The sequence below is a fragment of the Rhea pennata genome, chromosome Z (genome assembly GCF_028389875.1).
Source record: "Rhea pennata isolate bPtePen1 chromosome Z, bPtePen1.pri, whole genome shotgun sequence".
NCBI lineage: Eukaryota > Metazoa > Chordata > Aves > Rheiformes > Rheidae > Rhea > Rhea pennata.
Window position 1 is genome coordinate 65,978,787 of NC_084702.1, and position 23,187 is coordinate 66,001,973.

General features: G+C 37.1%; 1 protein-coding gene across 3 annotated transcripts in view; it reads right to left on the reverse strand.

Moving 5' to 3' along the window:
- Positions 1-1,127: 1,127 nt before the first annotated feature.
- The window catches only part of NNT (nicotinamide nucleotide transhydrogenase), a 43,447-nt gene continuing 21,387 nt past the window's right edge, over positions 1,128-23,187 (reverse strand). For all 3 annotated transcript variants that reach the window (XM_062600595.1, XM_062600596.1, XM_062600598.1), the window contains exons 15-22: positions 22,909-23,142; positions 20,668-20,828; positions 19,684-19,863; positions 15,509-15,668; positions 14,074-14,155; positions 5,005-5,123; positions 4,553-4,668; positions 1,128-3,370 (exon numbers count right to left, since the gene is read on the reverse strand). In XM_062600595.1, the coding sequence (XP_062456579.1) occupies positions 3,221-3,370; positions 4,553-4,668; positions 5,005-5,123; positions 14,074-14,155; positions 15,509-15,668; positions 19,684-19,863; positions 20,668-20,828; positions 22,909-23,142 (1,202 nt within the window). In that variant the 3' untranslated portion in view covers positions 1,128-3,220. The remainder of the gene's footprint in view (positions 3,371-4,552; positions 4,669-5,004; positions 5,124-14,073; positions 14,156-15,508; positions 15,669-19,683; positions 19,864-20,667; positions 20,829-22,908; positions 23,143-23,187) is intronic.

The following is a 23,187-nucleotide window of genomic DNA, read 5'->3' on the forward strand; positions in this document are numbered from 1 at the left end:
ACACACACACGCATATATATGTATATGTATACACACACATACACACTTTTTTTTTTAAAAAAAAAAAAAACCACCCTACACTAGTCATATGGCTGGAGCAATACTCATTGCAAGCTCCATGAAATAAATATTTGATCCATACCGCTTAGATATGCAAGACTGCCTAGGCCTCCCAGTACTCAAATTCCTTACTGTAAAATCTTACTGCAGAATTTGACCGCTTACACAGGAACATACATATTGGTGGAGCAAAAACGTTTTTTGTTAACTTATTATAAATAATTAAGCTCTAGACTGGAAAGAAATGAATTACACCCTAAAATATCTTTCTCATGCTCTAGACGTCTCAGAGTATGTCTACTTTAACAATTAGTATGGCACAATACAAACCAACCTGGCAAATGAAACACTCTGCTGAGCACAAATTCATCTCTGTGTTTACAGGTCTTACTGTGGCCTACCTCTAGCTTTGCCCCCACTCTAATGCATCTTCTGTTATAGTTTCATCCAAAAAGAATCCAAGATTTGTATTCCAAGACTGCTCTGCAACAAAAACCAAAACACAGCAAGTGGAAAAAAAATGACAGGTTCATTTCAAAAACAAACTCCTGATTCAGACTAAAAACTAGAATACAAAAATAGGTTCAGTCTCCGATTTCCCCATCCTTGGAAATGTTCAAATCAAAACTTCAAGCAATTTGATCTAACCGGACCTGTTCTGAGCAAGGGATCGGGACCAAGTAATTTCTAGAGAATTCTTCCAAACTAAGTTGGTCTGTGACTTTAAACAGTGCAACAGTTTCTACTGAAAACAAAGATCCAAGGCATCTCAAGGCCACAGACATACACAGAAGACTGGAAAAAATTCTATCAGCTGAACAGAGATTAGCATCCTCCTTCCTCCCCATTTGTTCTTGCTGCACAACTCTGCCATGATCACAGTGTATTTTCTTAATCTTCTTGAGGCAGGCCTCCAAAAGAAAGGAAGTATTGCACTATGAATTCCTTTTCATTTTATCTTTCAGTTTCAATATGCTTTGGTGGTGTTTTGATCTTGTAATTCCCAGAAAGAATCTCAGACTACCTATCTACTCAGAAAACACATCAGGAAAGAAAAGAGACTGTGATCAATACAGAAAAATAACCACCTTTTTATTAGCACTTCAACAATTACCTGGTGTTCCACTGTAAAGTACAGTTTTAAAGATAACACTGGTACCTCTGTTTCATTACACAGCTTTATGTTTTGTTTCCAAAAAGGAAAAAAGCTTCTTCCCCTCTTATTTTTATTTTTTCTTTTCTTTTTTTTTTTTTTAAAGAAAAAAGAAAAGACATCTTAAGTTAGCTACATACAAGCAGAGATACATTGCATACTGCAGTTAGATACTTAGAAGTTTGGCACGACAAAAACGTTCCAGGATATTATTCAATCCCTTCAGATTTGTTTTTTGCTTAATTGGGAAGAAGGGAGGGAGGGAGATAAATACAAGATCATTTTCTAGTCCTCCTCTTCTCCTATTCCCCTCCTATTTTTGGCAGTTCTAAAAGCAAAGTAGAATACAATGAAATCAGAAGGCCATAGCATTCCAACATAGCTGCCACAATGTTTTAAATTAAAATTTAATTGCAAGTATTCTCATGCAGTGTACAACATACCAATGCTTATGTGCTAAGGTTTACTTTCAAATTATAGAAGAGATTTCTGAAAAGGGTAGCTTCTATCATACATCATTACATTTAACACACCACCTGTTTAAAGTCTTGGTTTTAAGCGATCTTCACATGAAAACAGAGGTAGCTAAGTGGAAAAAATTTCTCACATGTTTTTATATTTTATACAAGGTCTCAATACATTCTGTAAAAAAGATTTTTGTTCTATCAATCAAAATGGTTTAATTTCAAGACTTACTTCATAGTAGTTTGTCTTCCCCAGCCACTAATGCTTTCTAACACAAGTACAGCTATTTGTATTTAGCCTTTGTCACCATGGACAGTTGCTACATCATTATGCAAACATGATAAATTCATTTTATTAGGTAAATATTTGAGTTCCACTCAAGTATACTTAACATAGTAAAAACAAAACAGCAGTCTATGTCATAATTTGATTTGCTACTTTGCTGTGCTTATGGGAATTTAAACAGTACTTTTAATCAGATTAAGGAGAAGTCAAATAATGAAAACACTGGATTTTAAGCTTGGTATATTTCTGTGCTGTCCAAACAATAGCTTATTTATTTAGAAAAGTTCTAATGAACTCCAGCATCTTAAATATGTTAAAAAGTGCCTTTTCCAGCATCACAATAATGTTGATTAAGAAAGTATCACTGACTTTTAAAGCAGCAAATACAGTTAAAATTCAAAGTGAACAAAACTGAAACACTGGTCCAAATTCTATGAACAGATCAGGTATGCAAGATGTTCTGCCTGTGCAGAACTGGACCATTTTTCCCAGAAGACTTAAAAAGGCAACAACTGGAAAAGAGAGGAAATTTAGCAGCTGCTAAAAATAGTTAAGCAGTGCAGGTGTACATTTCCTTGTCAGGCTTAAAGATCACTTGGTAGGTCCCTGAAATCCTGTGTTTCGTTTTACGTAACGTAAGCAGACATTATGAAGAAAGTGGAACCGTACTGCAAAGAAAAACAACTTCCCTCAAATATTCTCAATTCACAGCATCCAGCACACTCACAAAAGGAACAGTTTGAATTTTTATCTACAGATTTAATAGAATATTATATTGAGGTTCTCAAATTATATAAGCATGTTTGCAACATGTCTTATATTTTGATGAAATAGTTATTTTTATTCATACTGGCCAAAAATAGCTTTGATAAGATGGAATACAATTTTGGCATAGTATTTTTAGTAAATTTCCATGACAGAAGCAGAGACAGTTAGAGGGAGGAAGCCAATAGCCACTTAAAGATGACAAAGGGTATTTGCTTCCTGCTTCCAACAGCTTATTACTCAACTTAGAAAGGACATTTTTATACTTCAACACATTGCCTCATGGGGAGATGTAGTCTGAAGGGCTAGAGTCCCCATCCTTTCAAAAAAGGATATACCCCTAACTGAACTACATCTTCTAGGAGTCAATGCAGTCTTCTCTAAATGCAAGCTGCACGGTGACAATAAAAGATCTTTCTAAGTCTTCATTTCTGTGACCTCTGTGACAAAAGCATAACCACAACCATGAGCAAGTTGAATATGAATCAGTATTTAGTTTTGATACGACTCCCTGACTTTGGCCTGCAGGGCATCACAAGTCTTCTTAGCATCTCCCAACAACATGGCAGTATTGGGTTTGTAGAAGATTGGATTGTCCACAGCTGCATAACCAACTCCCAAAGTTCTCTTCATTACAATGACCTGCGTATAAAGAGTTCATATTTGACACAAGCACAACCAACAATTATACCACCTCAAGTGTTACTGGCATGAAACCAACCTCAAACAAAAGGTAGAGAAAAAGATCCATGGCCAAAATAGGGTGCTCATAGCTAAGAAAATATATTTTAAATTTTAATATACCAGAAAAAAAAAGAGTAATTGAAATCCAAGTCAGCTTTAGAAACATATTTCAGCACAATATATTATTACACATCAGATAAATAAATTGCAGATAACACATCTGTTCACATGCTTTTACATTACTCCACATAAAAAGTCAAAGATGGGCATTGGTGATTATAATTTAAAAGTAGTTCATCGTCCCTCCCTATCCCCTGCTCTTTTTTCTTTTAAAAACTATTTTAAGAACTCAGTCCCAAGACAACCACACACTCCAAATGAGCATTCACATCAATGCTTGGTGCAATGCTCTCCAGTACTTTTCTAGAATATTACTGTGTCATTGATTCATACATAGGATTTATAGAAAAAAAACACTAAAATAAGTTTCAGCTAGTTTTAGCTGAGGTGTCAAATGAGTTAACCACCAGACTTTCACAAAAGAAATTGTGAAGCTGTGTCAGTTTTAAACACATATGTTTATTTCTGAAATTCCGATAAATTAGTAAAATAGAAAAAATAAAACTAACAATGTGCCCTTGACACTGAACTTGAATAGTTCAGGATAACACAGCTGAACTTACAAAAAAAAAAAAAAAATCTCCACACCCTACAAAGTTGGCTGTTCAACCCAGCCATTCACGTATTATATTCAAACATGGTATTCATTTTTGTATTTTTATCTCAGTGTTAAAGTTATCAAACAAAATTCCTGTAAAATATATCTTTCTACTGAAATATTTTAGAGTTGCGGATGTGAGCAGAACATCATTTATTCTGATTTTTTTGAGAAGTACATTAATTGGTTTTATTGACTTCATTCACCACTTGTCTCGTTAAAGCAGACTGATGACTACAAAATCATGAAGTATACTGCATCACACCTGCAGAATAGAGCCTATTTTATTGGACATCTTACAGAAGAACTTCTCATGGGAACAGAAAGGGTAAGAAAATCTTCTTAAGAAAAACTTCTATAAACTATATTTTTAAAAGCATGCTGTCTACAGAAGAGCGCTAATGCAGCCCTGTTAATCTCACCTGTTTGGACTTCCACACTTCAAGAACTGGCATTCCAGCTATGATTGAGTTTGGATCTTCCTGAGCTGCTGAATTAACTGTATCATTTGCACCAATCACAAGCACCAAGTCAGTCTCTGCAGCAAGAGAAAAAATAAGACTGAGGAAAAATTATTTTAATCTTCAACACTGAGGTTGAAATACTGTCATCTGTGTTAAATTTGGACCTCAGAAGCAAGGAACTCCTTGTAGTAAGCACTCTACAAACTTTTATAGGGATTTTTCCCAAATATCTTACAACCTAATCAGGAAAGTACACATGAGAGAATCCACGGATGCTTCTACTTCCAGTAGAAGTACTAAACTGTACAGCCTGATTGAGATTTCCTGTTCTGTACAGTGTAAAAGCAGAATGAAATAAATTGACAAGGACAAACTCAGTCTACAAGAAATTTAAAAGTTTGCATGCTAACCTGGGAAGTCTTCATTAATCTCATCCATTTCCAAAACAATATCATAGGGAACACCAGCTTCTGCTAGGAGTACATTCAGCTGACCAGGCATACGGCCAGCCACAGGATGAATACCAAACCTAACAGGAAAGAAAGTCCAGCCCCATTAGTAGGTATGACCACTCTGTCTTATACAGTAAACAAATGGCCATCTGTGACCTACAAGGCTGAAAAGTTCTGAAAGCACGCACCAAACTATGATTTAAAATGAAATAAAAGCTAAACCTTAAAAACAATACTGTAAGTTCTTTTCCAGTGTTGTAGGGAACTGAATGGGAATGAAAGGAAACAAAGCCCATAGATTTGATTCTTCACCTGGACAGCAGCTGCTCTTTTCCTGGAAAGTTAAAGAATGACTGACAACAGGTATGCAAAAGAATATGCTCATTTCCCAGTGAAGCTAAACACATTAAGAGAAAATTTTAAATTCCTTCATCATAAAAAGATGTTTTCAGTAAGCTTTTGCACCTGTAAGAAAAGTGGCTTTGGAGAGCCTGCTGCAATAAAAATGCCAGAGACATTTCTAGTGACAACATGGGAGGAACTAATGGCCAGAAGTATCAGGAAATACATTGTTGCAGGATGGAAAAGAGCAAGTTTTCCAAGCATATAATCAACGGATTTGGCAAGTTATCTTCAATTACTTTTGAAAGTAACAAGGCTCCAATCACCAGTCAGGGCACATCACACACAGCAAGCATCTGAGTCCACCTTCAAAGCAGTACCATATTTAAAAACACATGACTGACACCTTTGGTTCTTTATGAATAAGTTTGTTTGCTATAAAATCACCCCCCACATTAATATTCTTTGCAGGTCCCCTCGTATCACTGAGGACCCAAAGCATCACAGAATAAAAGAACAGGCCACAATAACACTTTCTCATGAAATAGTCAAAACACTGTTCAGCTTCCATAAAGAAAAGAACTCCTAGATCTAAGAATGCCCTTGGAAAATGACCTTGCTGTATTAGGTATCTGCACAGACACCATACCCTAACACTCCAACTCAACAGAAATCTTAGTAGTGCACTCAACTTCAAGCAGAAAACATCACTTTGCTGAATTAGGGTAACATGCCACTTCCATCTAGGGATGATTGATCCAGGGAGTGGAAGAAGAGTGTGGAGAACTGCTATGAAGCTATAGATGTTGAAATATAACTGTGTTTTTTTTTTTTTTTTTTTTTTTTTTTAAGTATTTTCAGAACTGCTCAAAGGCAGCTTACAGATAATACAGTGCTTGTGAACTACTAAATTCAGACAGATGCTTCAATTTTGGGAGGCAAGAGGGCATGTTAAGGCATACACCTAGTTCTCTAAGGGTAGTAACCTGACAGAGTTCAAAATAGAGATAAATTGATTTGTTCACAACTCCCAAAGATTTCTTTTCGTTAGATTCAAATCTATTCCTTGTGGGCAGATTATACTCTTCTACTGTCCCTGAATAAACTAGTCTGAGCATTTCTACTGTCCTGGGCATTTACTATTTTCCAGTTTTGGAGCCATCACTATATATAATGCTGACTCAAGCACACCAGAAGTGTCTCATATGAACACTGCATATACTTGAAGCTAAATATTTAATAAGGAAGTCTACTCATTCAGAATAAGCAAAAATACCAGAGAAAACTTGCAAATTCTTGGATTTCTGAACAGAAATCTCTGAACAAAAATCCAAGCAAGGCAGAAGTGCAATAAAAGGACATCAGACAGACGACTTTGTGAAGGAAGGAAAGACTGATAAATCAACCTGCCTTAACAGAGAGACTGCCACAAATTTCTGTTTTCAACAGATCACCACTGTGATAGAAATGGATAATACATCCCTGAGGGTCCACAAGTCACAGTCCAATCAGCGCAGCACACTTGTGGATTTAACACTCTATGAATACATCCTTAAAAGGGCAGCTCAGTGCTCCATCAGCAAGGCAACATTAAGACAATGCAAAGATGACAATTGTAACTCCAGAAACAAAATTAAGGACATATGATTAATCCACATCCTGTTAGATATAGTATGATTTTAAGCTCTTGGTCAAAGAACAGGATAAAAAGCTAGCTTTTCAAGAAGCACTTTAAAGGAACAAAGAAAAGATTATACTTAGCTAATAAACATTTGGGATCCTGATGTGAAGGATAACATCTAGAATCAGAAAAAGGAGAGCAAAGCACACAGGACAAAATATTAACAGCTTACACTTCACACCAATCGCTCAGTTATATAAGCCATGTGTGTGGATTGCAGCTAGTCCTAAACTGTACCAGATACAAATCACTTACAATACAGTATAAGAACTCTTATTCTGAAGCAAACTCAAGAAAATCATCACTCCTCTGGCAGTGAAAATAGATTTTCCAGCAAAATTCTCTTTTGTTCCTAATAAAATTATTTGAGCTTCTTTGTGACCAAAGCTGCTTTGGCAATACACAAGACAAAATTGTGTGTGTGTATAGTATTTAATAGAAGCCTCACAAGTATTCTATTTCAGGGGCTGAAAAGCCAAAATTTAAGCTGCCAGGAGAAAGTATTTCACCTTTCATATAATCACAGAATCAGTAAGGTTGGAAGGGACCTCTGGAGATCTAGTCCAACCTCCCTGCTCAGCAGGGTCACCTACAGCATGGTAGACAGGGTTGCATCCAGGCAGGCCTTGAAGATCTCCAGAGAAGGAGACTCCACAGCCTCTCTGGGCAACCTGTGCCAGGGCTCCGTCACTCCCACAGGGAAGAAATTCCTCCTCTCGTTCAGGCAGAACTTCCTGTGCTTCAATTTCTGCCCATTGCCTCTTGTCCTGTCACATGGGACAACTGAAAAGAGTTTGTCCCCGTCCCCTTGACACCCTTCTTCTTCAGGTACTTTTACGCACATTGATAAGATCCCCCCCTCAGCCTTCTCTTCCCCAGGCTGAAGAGGCCCAGCTCTCACAGCCATTCCTCATAGGGCAGATGCTCCAGCCCTCTGATCATCTTTGTAGCCCTATGCTGGACTCCCTCCAGTAGCTCCATGGCTCCCCAGTACTGGGGAGCCCAGAACTGGACTCAGTACTCGAGATGAGGCCTCACCAGGGCTGAGTAAAGGAGCAGAATCAGCTCGCTTGACCTGCTGGCAACAGTCTTCCTAATGCAGCCCCGGCTACCGTTGGCCTTCTTCGCCACAAGGACACACTGCTGGCTCATGGTAGTTTGTCATGCACCAGCACTCCCACATCCTCCTCTGCAGAGCTGCTCTCCAGAAGGTCAGCCCCCACCTTGTACTGGTGCCCACGGTTATTTTTCCCCAGGTGCAGGGCTCTGCACTTGCCCTTCTTGAACCTCAGGAGGTTCCTCTCCGCCCAGCTCTCCAGCCTGTCCAGGTCTCTGAATGGCAGCACAGTCCTCAGGTGTGTAAGCCACTCCTCCCAGCTTGGTATCATTGGCAAACTTCGGACCCAGTACTGAGCCCTGGGGGACACCACTAGCCACAGGCCTCCAACTAGACTCCACGCTACTGATGACGACCCTCTGAGCTCTGCCTTTCAGCCAGTTCTCAATCCACCTCACTGTTCACTCACCTAACCCACACTTCCTGAGTTTATCTAGGAGGATGTTATGGGAGACAGTGTCAAAAGCCTTGCTGAAGTCAAGGTAGACAATGTCCACTGCTCTCCCCTCATCTACCCAGTCATTCCATCATAGGCAGCTATCAGATTGGTTAAGCAGGATTTCCCCTTGGTGAATCCATGCTGGCTATTCCTGATCACCTTCTTTTCCTCCATATGTCTGGAGATGACATCCAGTCATCTTTGACTTCACCATTCCTGGTGAGAGGTTGCAGGGTAGGGTGGAAATAAAGGAAAGAAAAGGACAAACAATCTTGGCTCAGAGTTATGGCATGGACTTCTGGGCTTCTGACAGACCCTGCTTGAAACCATTTACTGCATATTCACAGAGTTTGAGAAGGTTGCTCACACAAAAGCTTTCTGGAAAAAAACCCCAAAAGACACTGAAATGACATACTAAAGTCTGCTTCTGAGAACCCGTTAACCAAATATGACAGTCGCCTGCCAGTATCTCTTCAAACTAGATATGCCAGCGTATCAAAAATATTTGTCAAGAATTACGTGCATTTCTAACATTTTCATAATTTCACAAAATAAGATTTATACACACCTGCAGTGAAATCGTCAACTCCAACTGGAAGTAGAATTCAAGCAAGCAGTGGGTGGGGGGGAAAGAGGAGGAAGCTAACACAAACATCATGTTCCCAAACACAGATGTACAGCTTTCACAATATCCACAAGAATTATTTCAAAAATGCCACATCTAAATGATGCACAGTATTCCATAATTTCTGTATCAACTCAAAAAAAAAAAAAAAGCAAAACCAAGAAACAACACATTTCACAGAAATAAAATATTCCAGAAGCTAAAAACTTCACGACCAGCAACAGGTCTAACAAAAGCTGTATATTCTGGTCCAGACCCTAACAGTAGCAGTTCTTCAAAACTGCCTTCTTCATGGCAAAAACCTTGTATCACGTATGCTCTCCCAGATGTTTAAAATGAACCAATACAATTGTATTTAAAACATTCAAAATATTAATGATTTTAAAAAGGAGGCATGTTTTATGTTTTAAAGCAAAAAATTGCTAGGTAAGTTTTTTTTTTTTTTTGATATGTTTTAAATAACAGTGATGCAAGAACCCCTTAGGGTTTTTTTCTTTTCTTTTTCTTTCTTTTTTATTTTTTTAAATCAAGCACAAGCGTTGCACTACTGACTTTCTATTTTGATGACATTGTTTGGGATAAGGCATGAGCAGACTGAAAACAAGATTCAAAATCATGCTGTGGCTGACTTGAAACATTATTCTGTTCACTGAAAGACAAAATTCACCAAGATTTTTTCTTCTGGACCCTGACTAAGGCTGTATGACATGGGCCTTGCTTCTCACCTCCAATTCTCAGATGTTCTGCTGAAGTGAGCATACATCCTTGCTACTAACAGACTCCATACCTAAATAACATGACTAACAGGAAAGGACATTCAGCTTTTAGCCTCAGAAAAACAACACAACAAAGTGAGAAATTATTTCACATTTCTAACCTTTTCCTGTAATACAGACAGGACATTTTCTTTTTAAGTTAGGCTAGAGATCTAGAACTCCTGGCACATACTTGGCATATCTAGTATTGCCCATATGGCCCTTTCTAACACAAAAAATGTTTAAATTCTAGTGCAAATAAAGTTACTATTAGTAACACGAAAAAAAATTCTGCATTAAAGAAGAACTGAAGAATCTCAAGAAGGAAATTACTTTTTCTACAGTTAGAGTCAGTGTCTTTATTTACTACAACTGGTTAGATAATGTTCTTGTAATCAATATTGAGAGAGCTAGCATATACCTAACCTAATGCAGAAGTGTTTCAAGATCACTTCATGCATGCAAAGATAGTATTCCTGTCATTATGCCAAAGCTGGACAAAGTGATACAAGTAAGTAACATCTGGCTGATGCCTAGTTTAGCTTGCTCAACATTTTACTAGTTGCACATACAGAAAATAATTTACAAAGGGGCTCTGCTTCACCTCCTCTTTTTCCTCCTCCCCATTCACTTTATTTGTACTTTCACAGAGATGATTCCTCTGCTGCCTTACAGACAATGATGCGTTATTCAAGGTAACAGAACAAAAAACCCTAGATAAACTGGGAAGTCCAGTATTCCAGTATCTGATAGCTTGAATCCAGCCACATAATAGTGTCAGTTGCAGTGCAACTGTGATACTTAGACTGTGATTGCTAAGCAAAGTGTAATGCTTTCTCACACATTATAGATTACTTGTGGATTACTAGCATCAAAGCACACAGCTAGCTCAGGTGCTAGCTTGGGACATGCCTCTGGCTACAAGATTTCTCCAGAAGCAGTACCTTGGCACAGACTGGCTCTGCTGCAGTCAAGCAGGTTTAGAAAGAGTATGCTAATAACCAAATCACTATTTTTCTTACTCAAATCACTATTTTTCTTACTCAAATAAGGGCTAGCACTCTCTATATTTCCCACTATGTTAGGAGAATTTACGACTACAGGAGCAACCACACTGGATTCAAGCATATGGCATGCACCTTATCTCAATGCCTCCCAGGAGCCCAAACGACAAGCAGCAAAACACAGCATGTCTTTATAAAACACAACAAACTGAACTAAGAAGTTCTGCAGCCTAGCTGACCAATACAGAACCAACGACACACTCACACTACACTCCCACCAACATTTTTATGCCCTTATATCCCTGCAGAAGCAGCTGCAAGACTTACCAGTTCTCTCTGGCTGCACAGATTTGAGCTAACAGACCGTTGGACTGCATTTGTCCCTCCATCTGCAGCATTTATAATTCAGAATCCAAACTTGACCATAAGGAAAACAGAACTGACATACATGTACTCACTTAGTGTCTTCCTAGTAAATATACTAGGAAACCTGTATCAACACACATTGTTCTCAACTTGCCATTTAGACATTGTGACAGTAATTTGATGAAAAACTGAGCTATGTAACATATTAAGATTGATTGGGGCAGCATCTTACCTCCTCACCTTTTAAAATTCTACCAAGTTTTCTTGTACATAGAGCAAGAAAGATAGATTACTGTAAACTAATTAAACAATTAAGTTAATCAATTTACTGAGTTACATAGAAATGTGTTAGTACCACCCATCCACATGATCTACTACTCACAAACAAAAACCACCAAGAAAAATAGACTCTTGAACGTACTTGATTAAAGCCCAGCCATAAAGGCAACAATAAAGATTCAAAATTGCAGATCCAACACTAAATCCATCCTATCACATTCTCAGGGCAAGAAATCCGTTTCCAGTGATCAAAAGTAATCATATTAAGCGGTATCAAAAGACAGAAATGCAAGTCCTGCAAGATACCTACCAAAGAAAATTAATTCCAGAAAAAAAGAAAAAAGCCTTTTACCAACTAATTTGAAAGGCTCTTCAAAGAGTAATCTGTGTTTCCCTCAGCTATGAGAGTTAAAAGAAAACCATCATACTTTAATTATCAGTTAGTGCTTTATACGGAGTTCCTGAATCTACTGTTTTAAGAGTCTTCTCATCCTGGAATTAAATTTCATTATCATGAGTACTATGTAGGAACTTGAAACATACTGATAGAAAAAGCTTTAGGTAAGTGATACTGTGAAAAGCTAAGATAGTTAACTTGGTGTGGACATGAACAATGCTGATTACCCATTGCATATGAGAACGCATAAAATTTAAAGATGTATTATATAGAAGAAATCAGAATTTTGCAACTAGGGGCTTTTGAAGAACACAGCATGCTACCAAAGACCATTGTTAAGATGAGAAACTTCAAAAATCTACTCAGTTTTAACTTTGCAGAACTGCAAAACTAGTTACAGAACACAAATTACAGGCCAACAAATTCTGGAGACTATGGGATTTAGGTTGTGAAAAGACTTGTTGTTTCACCTACCCGTAACAAGAAAAAGCTATAATGAAAGCTCAGCAAAACACAGTTTTTTTACATGATCCTACTAATGCATTAAAGATGTGATCTGCTGCAAGAGATTTTAAGTTAGTGATGATGTTAGCTATGCAATTTGATAACTAAAAGTCTGAAGTTTCCCCAAACTCTCCTGTATTTCTGAATTTAAACCCCAGTCATAAAAGGTTATACATCATGTTATGTAATCTATGTTATTCACTGAGAATGTTATGGCTATAGGCAAAGTAAACGAAAACAACAGCGTCTCTGGATCAATCGTGAGCCATGAAGCAAGAAAAGACCATATGACAGATGCAATTTTTCTTGGCACAGTATGGGCATTACAAGTTGATGACAATCGTATGTCCATGCTGGCACTCTTCCACAGCGGATGTGTGTGTCACTACATCTGGATGGCGAGCGTACTAGGGTCCTGAGGCACTCCAGGCCTACTGAAACCAAAGGGGCAGCAGCTGCACTCAATGAACACCGTGGGAGCTTCACGAAGTGAGGAAAGGCCTAAATTACCACAAACTGTAAATACAGATTTATTTCATTAAAATACTAGGTAACCACTGCAGTGATCCCTTTCTGAAATTGACTCATTTCAAATATAAGCCAGTTATTTCAAGGATTCATTCACATTTCTCCCCTGCAAAGCCAACATAAGGCAAAACCAATAACCCCTTATACCACCAGGATTAATAAAAATGTCGCTAATCCACACACAAGCTCTGAAATGAAAGTCAAAAGCACACGACACTGTCATTGCATTAGCCAAGAAAGGTTCCTTTGTTGCACAACTAACAGGTCCCCATACGGGGACTGAACCTGCAACCTTGGCATTATTAGCACCATGCTCTAACCAAATGAGCTAAACAGTTACACAAAGATTTTTTTTCTCTGCACTGAAGTTAGCTTTTATGATTATTCCTCACAGTAACATTTTTTCCACAAAGCAGTTGCTTTCACAGAGATCTCCAAACTCCGTCTGTAGAAAAGGCAGTTGGTTGTTCCCTTGAACTCAGTACAAACTACAATAAAATATTACTTTTCAAAAAATTTCACTGCTGGTTTTGTAGAGAAGCACTGCTATTTATAAAGACAGACCATATCAAAATAAGGAGCTAAGATTCTGTACAGAAAAGATTTCGTTGCAACAATAAGTAGTAACAAATTTAAATCTATTCCTCTTGAGTGAACTTCAGCATAGCACCAAAGAAGAAAGGAAATAAAATTATTCTCCACCTACTTTCAAAACCCAAATTTAACAGAAGCATAAACAAACTTAATTTCCTGAAATCAATAAGAGCTAGAAACATCTGTTAGGATAAAGCATGAAATTTCTAGATACTCAGCTACAGGTTAGTAAGACTACAACATTTCTCCAACTGATATTTCTCAGAGATCAGTGTAAGAATGACTATTGAAAGAAAAATGAGATGCAAAACACAGACTTGTAGGGGGTTTTAATGCAATAAAAATAAATAAATAAAACAAAACATGGTAATACTTTCCAGCAAGAAAAGTACTTACCTGACATTTTTCCCTTGTTCTCTCAACATCTTCACTAGATCTGCTATGGGGTACTGAGCTTTAGCGGCACATAGACCATAACCTGAAAGTACATCCAGTTTTAAGCTATTTTTCTGTTTCAGCACAGACAGAATAGTTACAAGAAATATATTTACCTTTCATACAAACAGAATCTCTCATCAAAAAACATCAGATACTTATATATTCTCATAGGAGTTTCATCCTGAATTCATCTGTAATTCATCTACTCTTCTTGGTTTCCTGACCAGTAACAGTACAGCAGCTTGACCAGTCAAGCTACACAAATAACTTATTTCAGCTTCACAGAAGCATGAATTCATTACTCTATCAGAAAAGGATATTTCAGATGGATGCCTTCAAAAATTGAAACAGAGGCTATTATCAGATGACTATTGCAAATCTGGTAGCCAACTATAGCTTTTAGCAGCAAATAATATTTTCAGGTTTTCTACATTTGAATCATTTCAATATAGCAATAATGCCTAGGAAGAAAGTACAGAGTATAGATTGTTAATGTTTTCCTAACACTTCAACTACAGCAGTAAGAGACAAACTTCTTGAAGGTATGCATGAGCTTGTTTGAAACAAAGGTAGCTTTCCAAATTAGAACACTACCTAACCCATGGTTTTGTTTAAACTGAAAAACAAAACATGAGAAGACTTTGATTTTAGCTCCCCCCCCCCCCCCCCGTTTCAACATTAAAACAAAATTTAACGCAATAATCATGCTACATAGCTGAAGTAAAACAAGTCTTAAACTATTCAGTACCTTGCTTCTCTTAAGAGGAACCGCTGCTATTGAACCATATGAAGCTTATGGCTGACCTAAGAGTTCTAGAGTAGTCATTGTATTGTATTCTCGCTTTTTTTATTTTTATTATTATTATTATTATTATTATTATTATTATTATTATTATTATTATTATTCCAGTATTGACTAGATACTAATTTGGATTTAGATGTTTCTCTGCAGGTTTCCCAATAAAACAATACAAACCTTAAGCTAGTAAAAATTGTGCAAGAAACACAAAAATAATCTGCCATTGCAGTATCTTAAAGGATAGGTAATTCCTTACCGGGAACACTGGCACCTGGAAACTCGTACCATAACAGCCGTACACAAAACTAACTATACATAATTTGCAAAACACAGCCCTTGTCCTGAAGAATTTAAAATCTAAATAAATAGGACAAAGTTTGCGAAGAGACATACACACAGAAAAATAAAGTGATGTACGCATGTCTACGCAGAGGAATGGTGACTAAACCGGGAACAAAAACAGACCTCCCATAACCCCTTTTGTGCTGCACAACACCTTTTATGCTGCTGTCTTACAACCGCAAAATAGATTATAGTTTTGTTTAAATGACACATCCTCTGAAAGTCATACAGTACGAACCATAACAGTCTTACCTGGGGTAATAATAATGTTATTGGCTTCCTTCATCATTTCAACTGCATTGTCCAAATTGATTTCTGTGTGGGTTCCAGTAATTTCCATAGGCTTCCCACCAGCTGTTGATGTGGTGCCATAGCCTCCTAGAATCACATTTGCAAGGGAACGGTTCATAGCCTGAAAGACAAAAGAGTTTTGATCAGTTAATGATGAAATCCAAGAACGAAAGAGAAGAAATGTCCACAAAGCAATCTTCTAGAAATACTAAAAGTTTCCTGACAATAGTATTATTTGTCTGCTAGCTTTGCTTGCTTATGACTCAAAACTTCTTAAAACAGACTCCTTAAAATAGAAACCTAGATTAAAGTGATGGTAGCCAAACATTAGCTCCTACCAACATCTGTTACACACCTAATAAGAGAGAATCAGCATCTCTGTGAAGAAAATAAAAGAAGAAAAAAAAGGAGAGAAACACTACCAAACTCAGCAAATACTGGTGACTTTTTGATCTGAAAGGAAGGAACATTAAAAAAATATATATATATATATTTGATGACACTGATACTTTTCTGAGTTCTTGAGTAGTTCAACATGTAAGCTTACAACTACTACAAGAAATCATGGAAACTACATAGCTCTTACAGCTCGTACAGATACAGAGCTCCTACAGCATCAAACCAGGAAAGAGAATAAAGCTAAGCAGCCACATAAAACTTTTTTTTTTTTTTTTTTTTTTTTTTTTTTTTTGATTTAGCACTTAATCAGTTTTAATGAACTCAGAGGGGCCAACATCTTACTGGCAGAGCACCAAAGAGAAATGAGAACTTAAAATAGGAGTTCAAGAGGAGAACATGTCCTGAGAATTCAGCTCTGTAGATGCATAGCTAGGGAAAACTCACTGGCTAAATCCTTTTGCTGGCACATATCTTTGAGTGGGATTCTGTAGCCATATCTGGCAATATTTGGAAGTAGGCAAAATTGTAACTCCAGTCAGGAAAAACTCTCGAAGTAGAAAAGGAACAAAATAAATTAGTTCTTTAAACACATGTTATCCCTCTGCTGTTCTAGGTCACAAACCACAGCAAAATTTAAGAATGGGTATGCAGATGCACACATACAAGCAAGAAAAACCCCACGCAAAAGTATGCTTCCAGGTATACAGTTTCCACTAACATGCCATATTATACAACTCCGAAGGTTTTTGCTATAGTCTGAGAAAATACACCATTTTGTGAAATTTTACATTTAGCAAATAAGCAGCACCACCACAAGATGTTAGAAGAACTTCTGTTTACCCTGGTACATCAGTGTTTCAGCTACTATAAGGAAGGAGCATAAACGGGCCCAAATGCAGGCTTTCTGGAATCAACGTCTTCACAGTGACTGCAATAGTTCACATCCTTTAGAAATACATTGCCTTTGATATGTATCACAATATTAAATCTTCACAGAGGAATACAGACTAGTAGCAATACTATTACAGAAGTTAAATGCCAGGTAAGACAGTCTGGACAGAAAAAAAAGACTTTTTAGATATTGCATACTCATTGGGGCCAATATTACAAGAAGCAAAGCACTTTAAATTCTCTTCTAAACCAACAAAAAACAGTAAAACAAACTCAGAGATCAGCCAGGCCAAATGAAAAAAAAAAGTTTAAACATTTATTAGGTATCTGAGAATCCACACATGGCAAGTGTGAGATTGAAGCACCCTTGCCTGGCTATGTACCAGAGAGCCAAGGAAAGAGGAAGGAAGTCTGGCAAAAAAAGGAGTGGTACAAAAGTCTGCAGGATGAGTCGAGACCTCTTTAAGCAACAATTAACAAATGCAACTAAGGTCTACCTAGTATAGGGACAGTGTGATAAGTCCTATATAGCCTCTCCCATCTTGTTTATCACTACAGACCAGAAACACAGATGAATAAAATCTTGACTTTACCATTCATATATAACACAGCTACCAGCAAAGAGCCCTTTCTGCTGTGCATATACAGGTAGGTGATACTGTCTTGGAGTTTCCAGCCCAGGGAAAACCAAACCATTGTTCCCCAAGAACATTGAGTCTTCTCACACCATACCATGACCATGTGAGCAGCATGGCTCATACAAGTAATGAAGAGGATCTAACCTGCAAGATCATTGCAGAATTTGTCTCTTTTCCTGCTCTGTCCTCATTACCCACTCATTCTCTTCCTCACTCCCCACCCAATTAATGGCTCCTCTTATCTGAAACCTTTTCCCACCAAACATCCCCAGTATACAAATGCTCATACTACTTTGCAATGAAGAAGTATTCACTCTGCAAAAAACAGGGAGAAGGATGTGCTAATACAATACAATACAGGTTGCATTCACATTGTCAAAGGCAGCCCACTTCATGAGATGAGGATCTAACAGTACATGCCTTTGCTTTTTTTGTTTAAGTCTTGTCCTTAACTCACCCTACTAATAGCCAGAAAAGGTGGGCGAGTAGAAAAATATGTATATTTTATATATATATATATATATATATATATACATACATACACACACACACACACATATAAATATATCAGTCAAACAGATATGAGCACAAAAACTTTAAGATATTACATGAACACATTTTTGGCAATTTTATCAACTCATGTAAAAGCTTTAAGAGTTTATCTGAATAGGTTTTGGATGATTTAGCTAGTTTTATCACAAAAAGGTCATTAAAAACGTTACAAAAGGAATGTTTTAACCATTACGATGTTACCACAATCACCTTCTCATCTGAGCTACAGAAGTTTCAAAAATACTCTGTTTTGGATGAAAATCATAGTTGGGGTGTGGGGGAGGGGGAAGAACAGCATTACAGATGCATGTTGCTTCTATAGCATAAGTTGTAACAGCTTAAAAACAGACAGCCTATTAACACACAGGAGCTGTTTTTCTCCTGAAACACAGCTTGAAGACAACAAAGATGCTGCACCCCTTGGTTATAATAATAGTTTTTAAAAGCAACAATTTCCATTAATGGAAGTAGAGCCAAAAAGAATAATGCTGTAGGAGAAAGTTATTCTGTTTATTGTGCAGAAATACAAACTGATTTCAATTACACTGATTGACTGACTATAATTGTCTAAACTGAGCTGCGGAAACACAAGGTCTCCTGAATTTTATGTCAAAAATTAAACTTAAGTTTGAGAAATAGAGAGCTGAACCCCTCTGCCACAACATAACTATTTTGTGAATTACAAGCCCAGGCTTCAAATTTACACAGGCTCCTCCAAACAACAGATACCAATATCTCTACATTTTGTGAGTGCAAACAGAGGAGCCAACAATCAAAAAAGAAAAGGGGGGACAGGAAAAGAAAGTTGAAACTACAGAGTGAGTATCCTACCGGTAAATGCATATCCAACGGATTACATTTTTACCAAGCCTTTCTACAGTTACCTGCAAGAATCTGATCTGCACTTTAAAGAACATACATTTTACATCTATATTATCCCACAAGCATCTACTTTCTACTGATATGGACTAAATTGCCAATTATACACACACACAAAAAATGTAGGCATCCCATATGCCATGATCAGATTTTCTTTTGAGAAGAGCATACAAGATGTGCAGAAAACAACAAGACTCTTAAAATTCCCACTGTGGATTGTACTGAAATATGATTACAAAGTTAAAGTTTCGTCTGACACAGAAATTAGTATCAGAAATACATTAATGCAAGCCTGCTGCCACCCAGTGGTACTTCAAAGTAACTGTTCTCTGAACAAAGTAGTTAGCACACTTTGCTATACTTCAAAAAACAATGTTTAAAGTTAATCTCTAATCAAACCACACATTGTAGGTTTTATAAGAACTCATTTTTGAAAATATTTTCTGCTGATAAAGCAACAAAATCTTAAGCTTAACAACACTGCAGAGTGACATGATTAGGCAATATAGCACAAGTAATCATACTTACCTGGGTTTATACTCAAGACTGAACACACAAGTCAGTGTAAAGGCCTTCAATTTCATTGAGTTTTGAAGTCTCTCTCCAAAGCCAAATAGGTATGATTTGTATCCAGACCAACAAATTCCATGAGGAACTTTCTAGTCTCTAAATACCTGCTAGTCTGGTCTTCTGATTGCTAATCACCTTAGCAAACGTTCCAAGCAAGGGTTTTTTATACTGTTTGGCAAAAACAAGCACAATTTGTTTGGTTCTTACCACACACATGATGTAAGAGAGGATGGCCCCAGAGGAGCCAATGAGTGCACCAACAATGGTCAGCAAGTTGTTGTTCAGCAGGAAGCCCTCAGCGCACAAAGCCCATCCAGAGTAACTGTTCAGGACAGTAATAACTACAGGCATGTCAGCACCTCCAATAGCTGCTGTTAAAGTGACACCCTGGAAAAGGAAAGAAAATACACACTTCAAAATAACCTATAAATGCAGAGAAGACAGTCCATCTGCAGTATTAGAAAAATAAATGTAGTTACGTAATAACAAATCCAAGCATCTTCTACATAAGAGAGATCAAGTTGTGGCCTGAGCATAGGACTTACTGATTCTGCTTAATAAGAGGGGAAAGGAAAGCACTCCACTATCCTCATCCAACATTTATTCACAATTTTTAAAAACAAACACTACAACACAGTTCTGTGGAACTATTCACACTAGTAAGTTATTCATATTGAATAGTTTTTGCAAGACTCAGCTTACAGCATGGTAATATTCAGGTAAATGTTGCAACAGCTGGAATAAGTTTAGGAGGGAAGCATAAAGATAACTTTATAAAGTTATCATGACAATCTGTACATCCAACGCTCTTACAATTCTTTTAAGGATGAACTTTCCAAATCACAGAATCATAGAATGGTAAAAGGTTGGAGGGGACCTGAGGATCATCTAGTCCAACCTCTTTGCTCAAGCAGGGTCTCAAAAAGTCTTTTAAAATGCAGTTTGTCATATAAAAGGCTCTATTAAATAGCTGCAAAAAATACATAAATACATGCTTGTTCTTCAGAACAGTTCTGTTTTACAGCTAGATTTAGGAAAGTCAGTTGCTATTTGCTAGTAAAGTTAACAGACCAGCACTGTAATGGTGCTTCAGGATGGTAAGATACAATCATTAAGGGAAGAGAGATCTAGAAAGCTGAAGAACAAACTGTTTGTACCATCTGTTTTACCTCCTGCAATTCCTCAACTTACCATTATGGCTGAGAGTGCTGACACAGAACCTAAACAAGTAATTCCCATAGTGTAACTAGGATCAATCATGTATGGAACCATTCCGCCAATGCTGGCAGCCAGCAACCCTGCATTCAATGCATGTCGACCAGGTAAGAGCAGTGGTGCAGAATTCAGGATACCTGTAATCAAATGTATTATCATATTCAAAAATTAATACGTACATGTAGGAGAGCCTGTCTGTTGCCATAGAAAAGACTGAATGCCTCAGCAAAAAAAAAAAATTTAAGAAAACAGAAAAGAACAGATAAAACAAGTTATCTGAAGCTGTGATATCATGCTGGCTTAAGTACTGCAACACACATTCAGCCATTATTCTAGACTCTCAAATACCCATTTAAACTTTTGTTTTATTCCTTAATCTCTCTGAAATGATTCGCGATAACCTGCCAAAAAGATCTGTTTTCCTTCTAAAAAGCTTTTAATTTGTTTGTTTAACTTACATTCTGGTCCTAAATCATTGCATGCAGTACAAAAACATGACTACTGAGAAAACTCAGATTACGGCTATCCAATTATTAAAAAAGTCCAAAACACAAATGAAGTATGGGCAAAACAAGTTTGTAAAATATGAATACAGTCACTTAGCATATTATGACATGTGTGAGCACATTAAGAGAACTTATAAGAAATTCTATCAATTACTAGTTGCAGTACATCCTGGAAGTATCTTAAATTCTCTTTGCTAGTCACAGCAAAGTGTTTTAAATGTAGTATCTCTACTTGTGAAAGGGGAGGCAAGGAGTGTAGGAGGACAAAAGGATCTTCAACTGAAAGCACTAAGACATTTCATAGGGACATTCATAGCATCTCTAGAAGCTGTGTATCCAAAACAGTATTTGACATTTTCTTCATTTTAGCGCTAACTTGCCACAAGCAAGGCTAAGATCAGAGTTGGAAGTTATATAAATAACACATTTTTTTCATATCCTGCTCAGAAGTTGTAAAAAATGAAATGGATTTTAGCACTACATAGATTGAATGATTCAAGACTTGCATCAACACCAACTTGAGTCTCATTTTTCTACACATGAATGATAAGAGTCTTTAAAAATACAGCTGTTTCTATTGGTGCTTTAATTCCTTCTGCTATTGAAAGAAAACCTCTTAAGAGGAAGAGTTGGAGAAAAGACATTGATCTTCCTCATTCCTTTCAGAAAGCCTTTTTCCCTCTTTTTTTTTTTAATATCTAGCACTAACAACTAAGAATATCACATCTGTTCTTGAGTATCTGTTGAGTGGTTTGAAAGAAGTACAGTTTGACAAACAGGAGGAGGACAGTGACAACTGATAGCTAAGTATTTAAGTGTTAAATTATGCACTGGCGTAGAAAAACATCAATATAAAAATCCCTTCCTACCCAGTTGGTCATCTTTCTGTATTCAAATACTTTAATTTCACCAGTTCCCTCAGTCACACAGATCTATATTAAGTTTTATCACATTATGCCTATGTTGGCAGGGAGCTGAGGGGAGGAAGGATTTGTGGATATTTATGTGATTCAGTCTAAAAGGACAAATACAGATTTGTTTTCACCTCCTAGCTTTTTTTTTTTTTTCCTCCTTCTTTTGTTTGTTATAGAACAGCTCCAGCTGACCTAGTCTGAGCAGGGAGGGTTGAACTAGATGGTCTCCAGCATTCCCCTCCAACTTCAACCAATATGCAATTTTGTAAATAGATAGTGCAAAAGTATCTAAGTCACCCAATCCATTCCATCAGTTAGGACTGCCTCTGTCTATCTAAAGGAAGCCTGCAATGCAAAAGACAGAGCTCTATAAATACTAGTGATGCTCACTGAGTCCAGTAAGACCATGGCTTCAGTTAAAACAGCTGCTCAGGAAGATTAAGTTGTAATCATAAGTGTTCAATAAAATAGTGACACACACCGTCTCTTAAACAACAACTCTTAAAAAAAAAGTTTCTAGACAAGATGAATTGAAATACGTTTGTATGATTTAGTAATTAATAGCAGTAGCATGACCAAACACTGAATATAAACCATTCATAAAGTTTGTATTCAAAGCAGGAACAGATTTAAAAATAGAAAGTACAATCATGAGAATTAAACATAACATTTACCTGATGCAAAATACAAGTCCTTCCAGTTACACAGCAGTCTAAAGGCAGAGCTAAAGTCTAGAAGAAGAAAACTATATAAAAAAACAAAAATAGTAATACTTAGTTCTGAATGGAAGATCTCACCTTGCAGTTTTCCATAAGCAACAAGAGAGCCACTAAAAGTGACTCCGCCAATGTATGTTCCAAGGTATGCTACAATCTTGGTGAGGTTTGCAGCTGGATCAGTAGCAAAGTGAGGATACTCAATCATGTATTCTGCCACACAGGTGAGAACAGCAGCCAAACCCACCAAACTATGGAAAGCAGCAACTAGCTGAGGCAAATCTGAAATCTGGATACGTTTGGCAATTGTCAAACCTATTGAAAAATGAAGACCAAGGAGAAGTGTTACAACACATTACA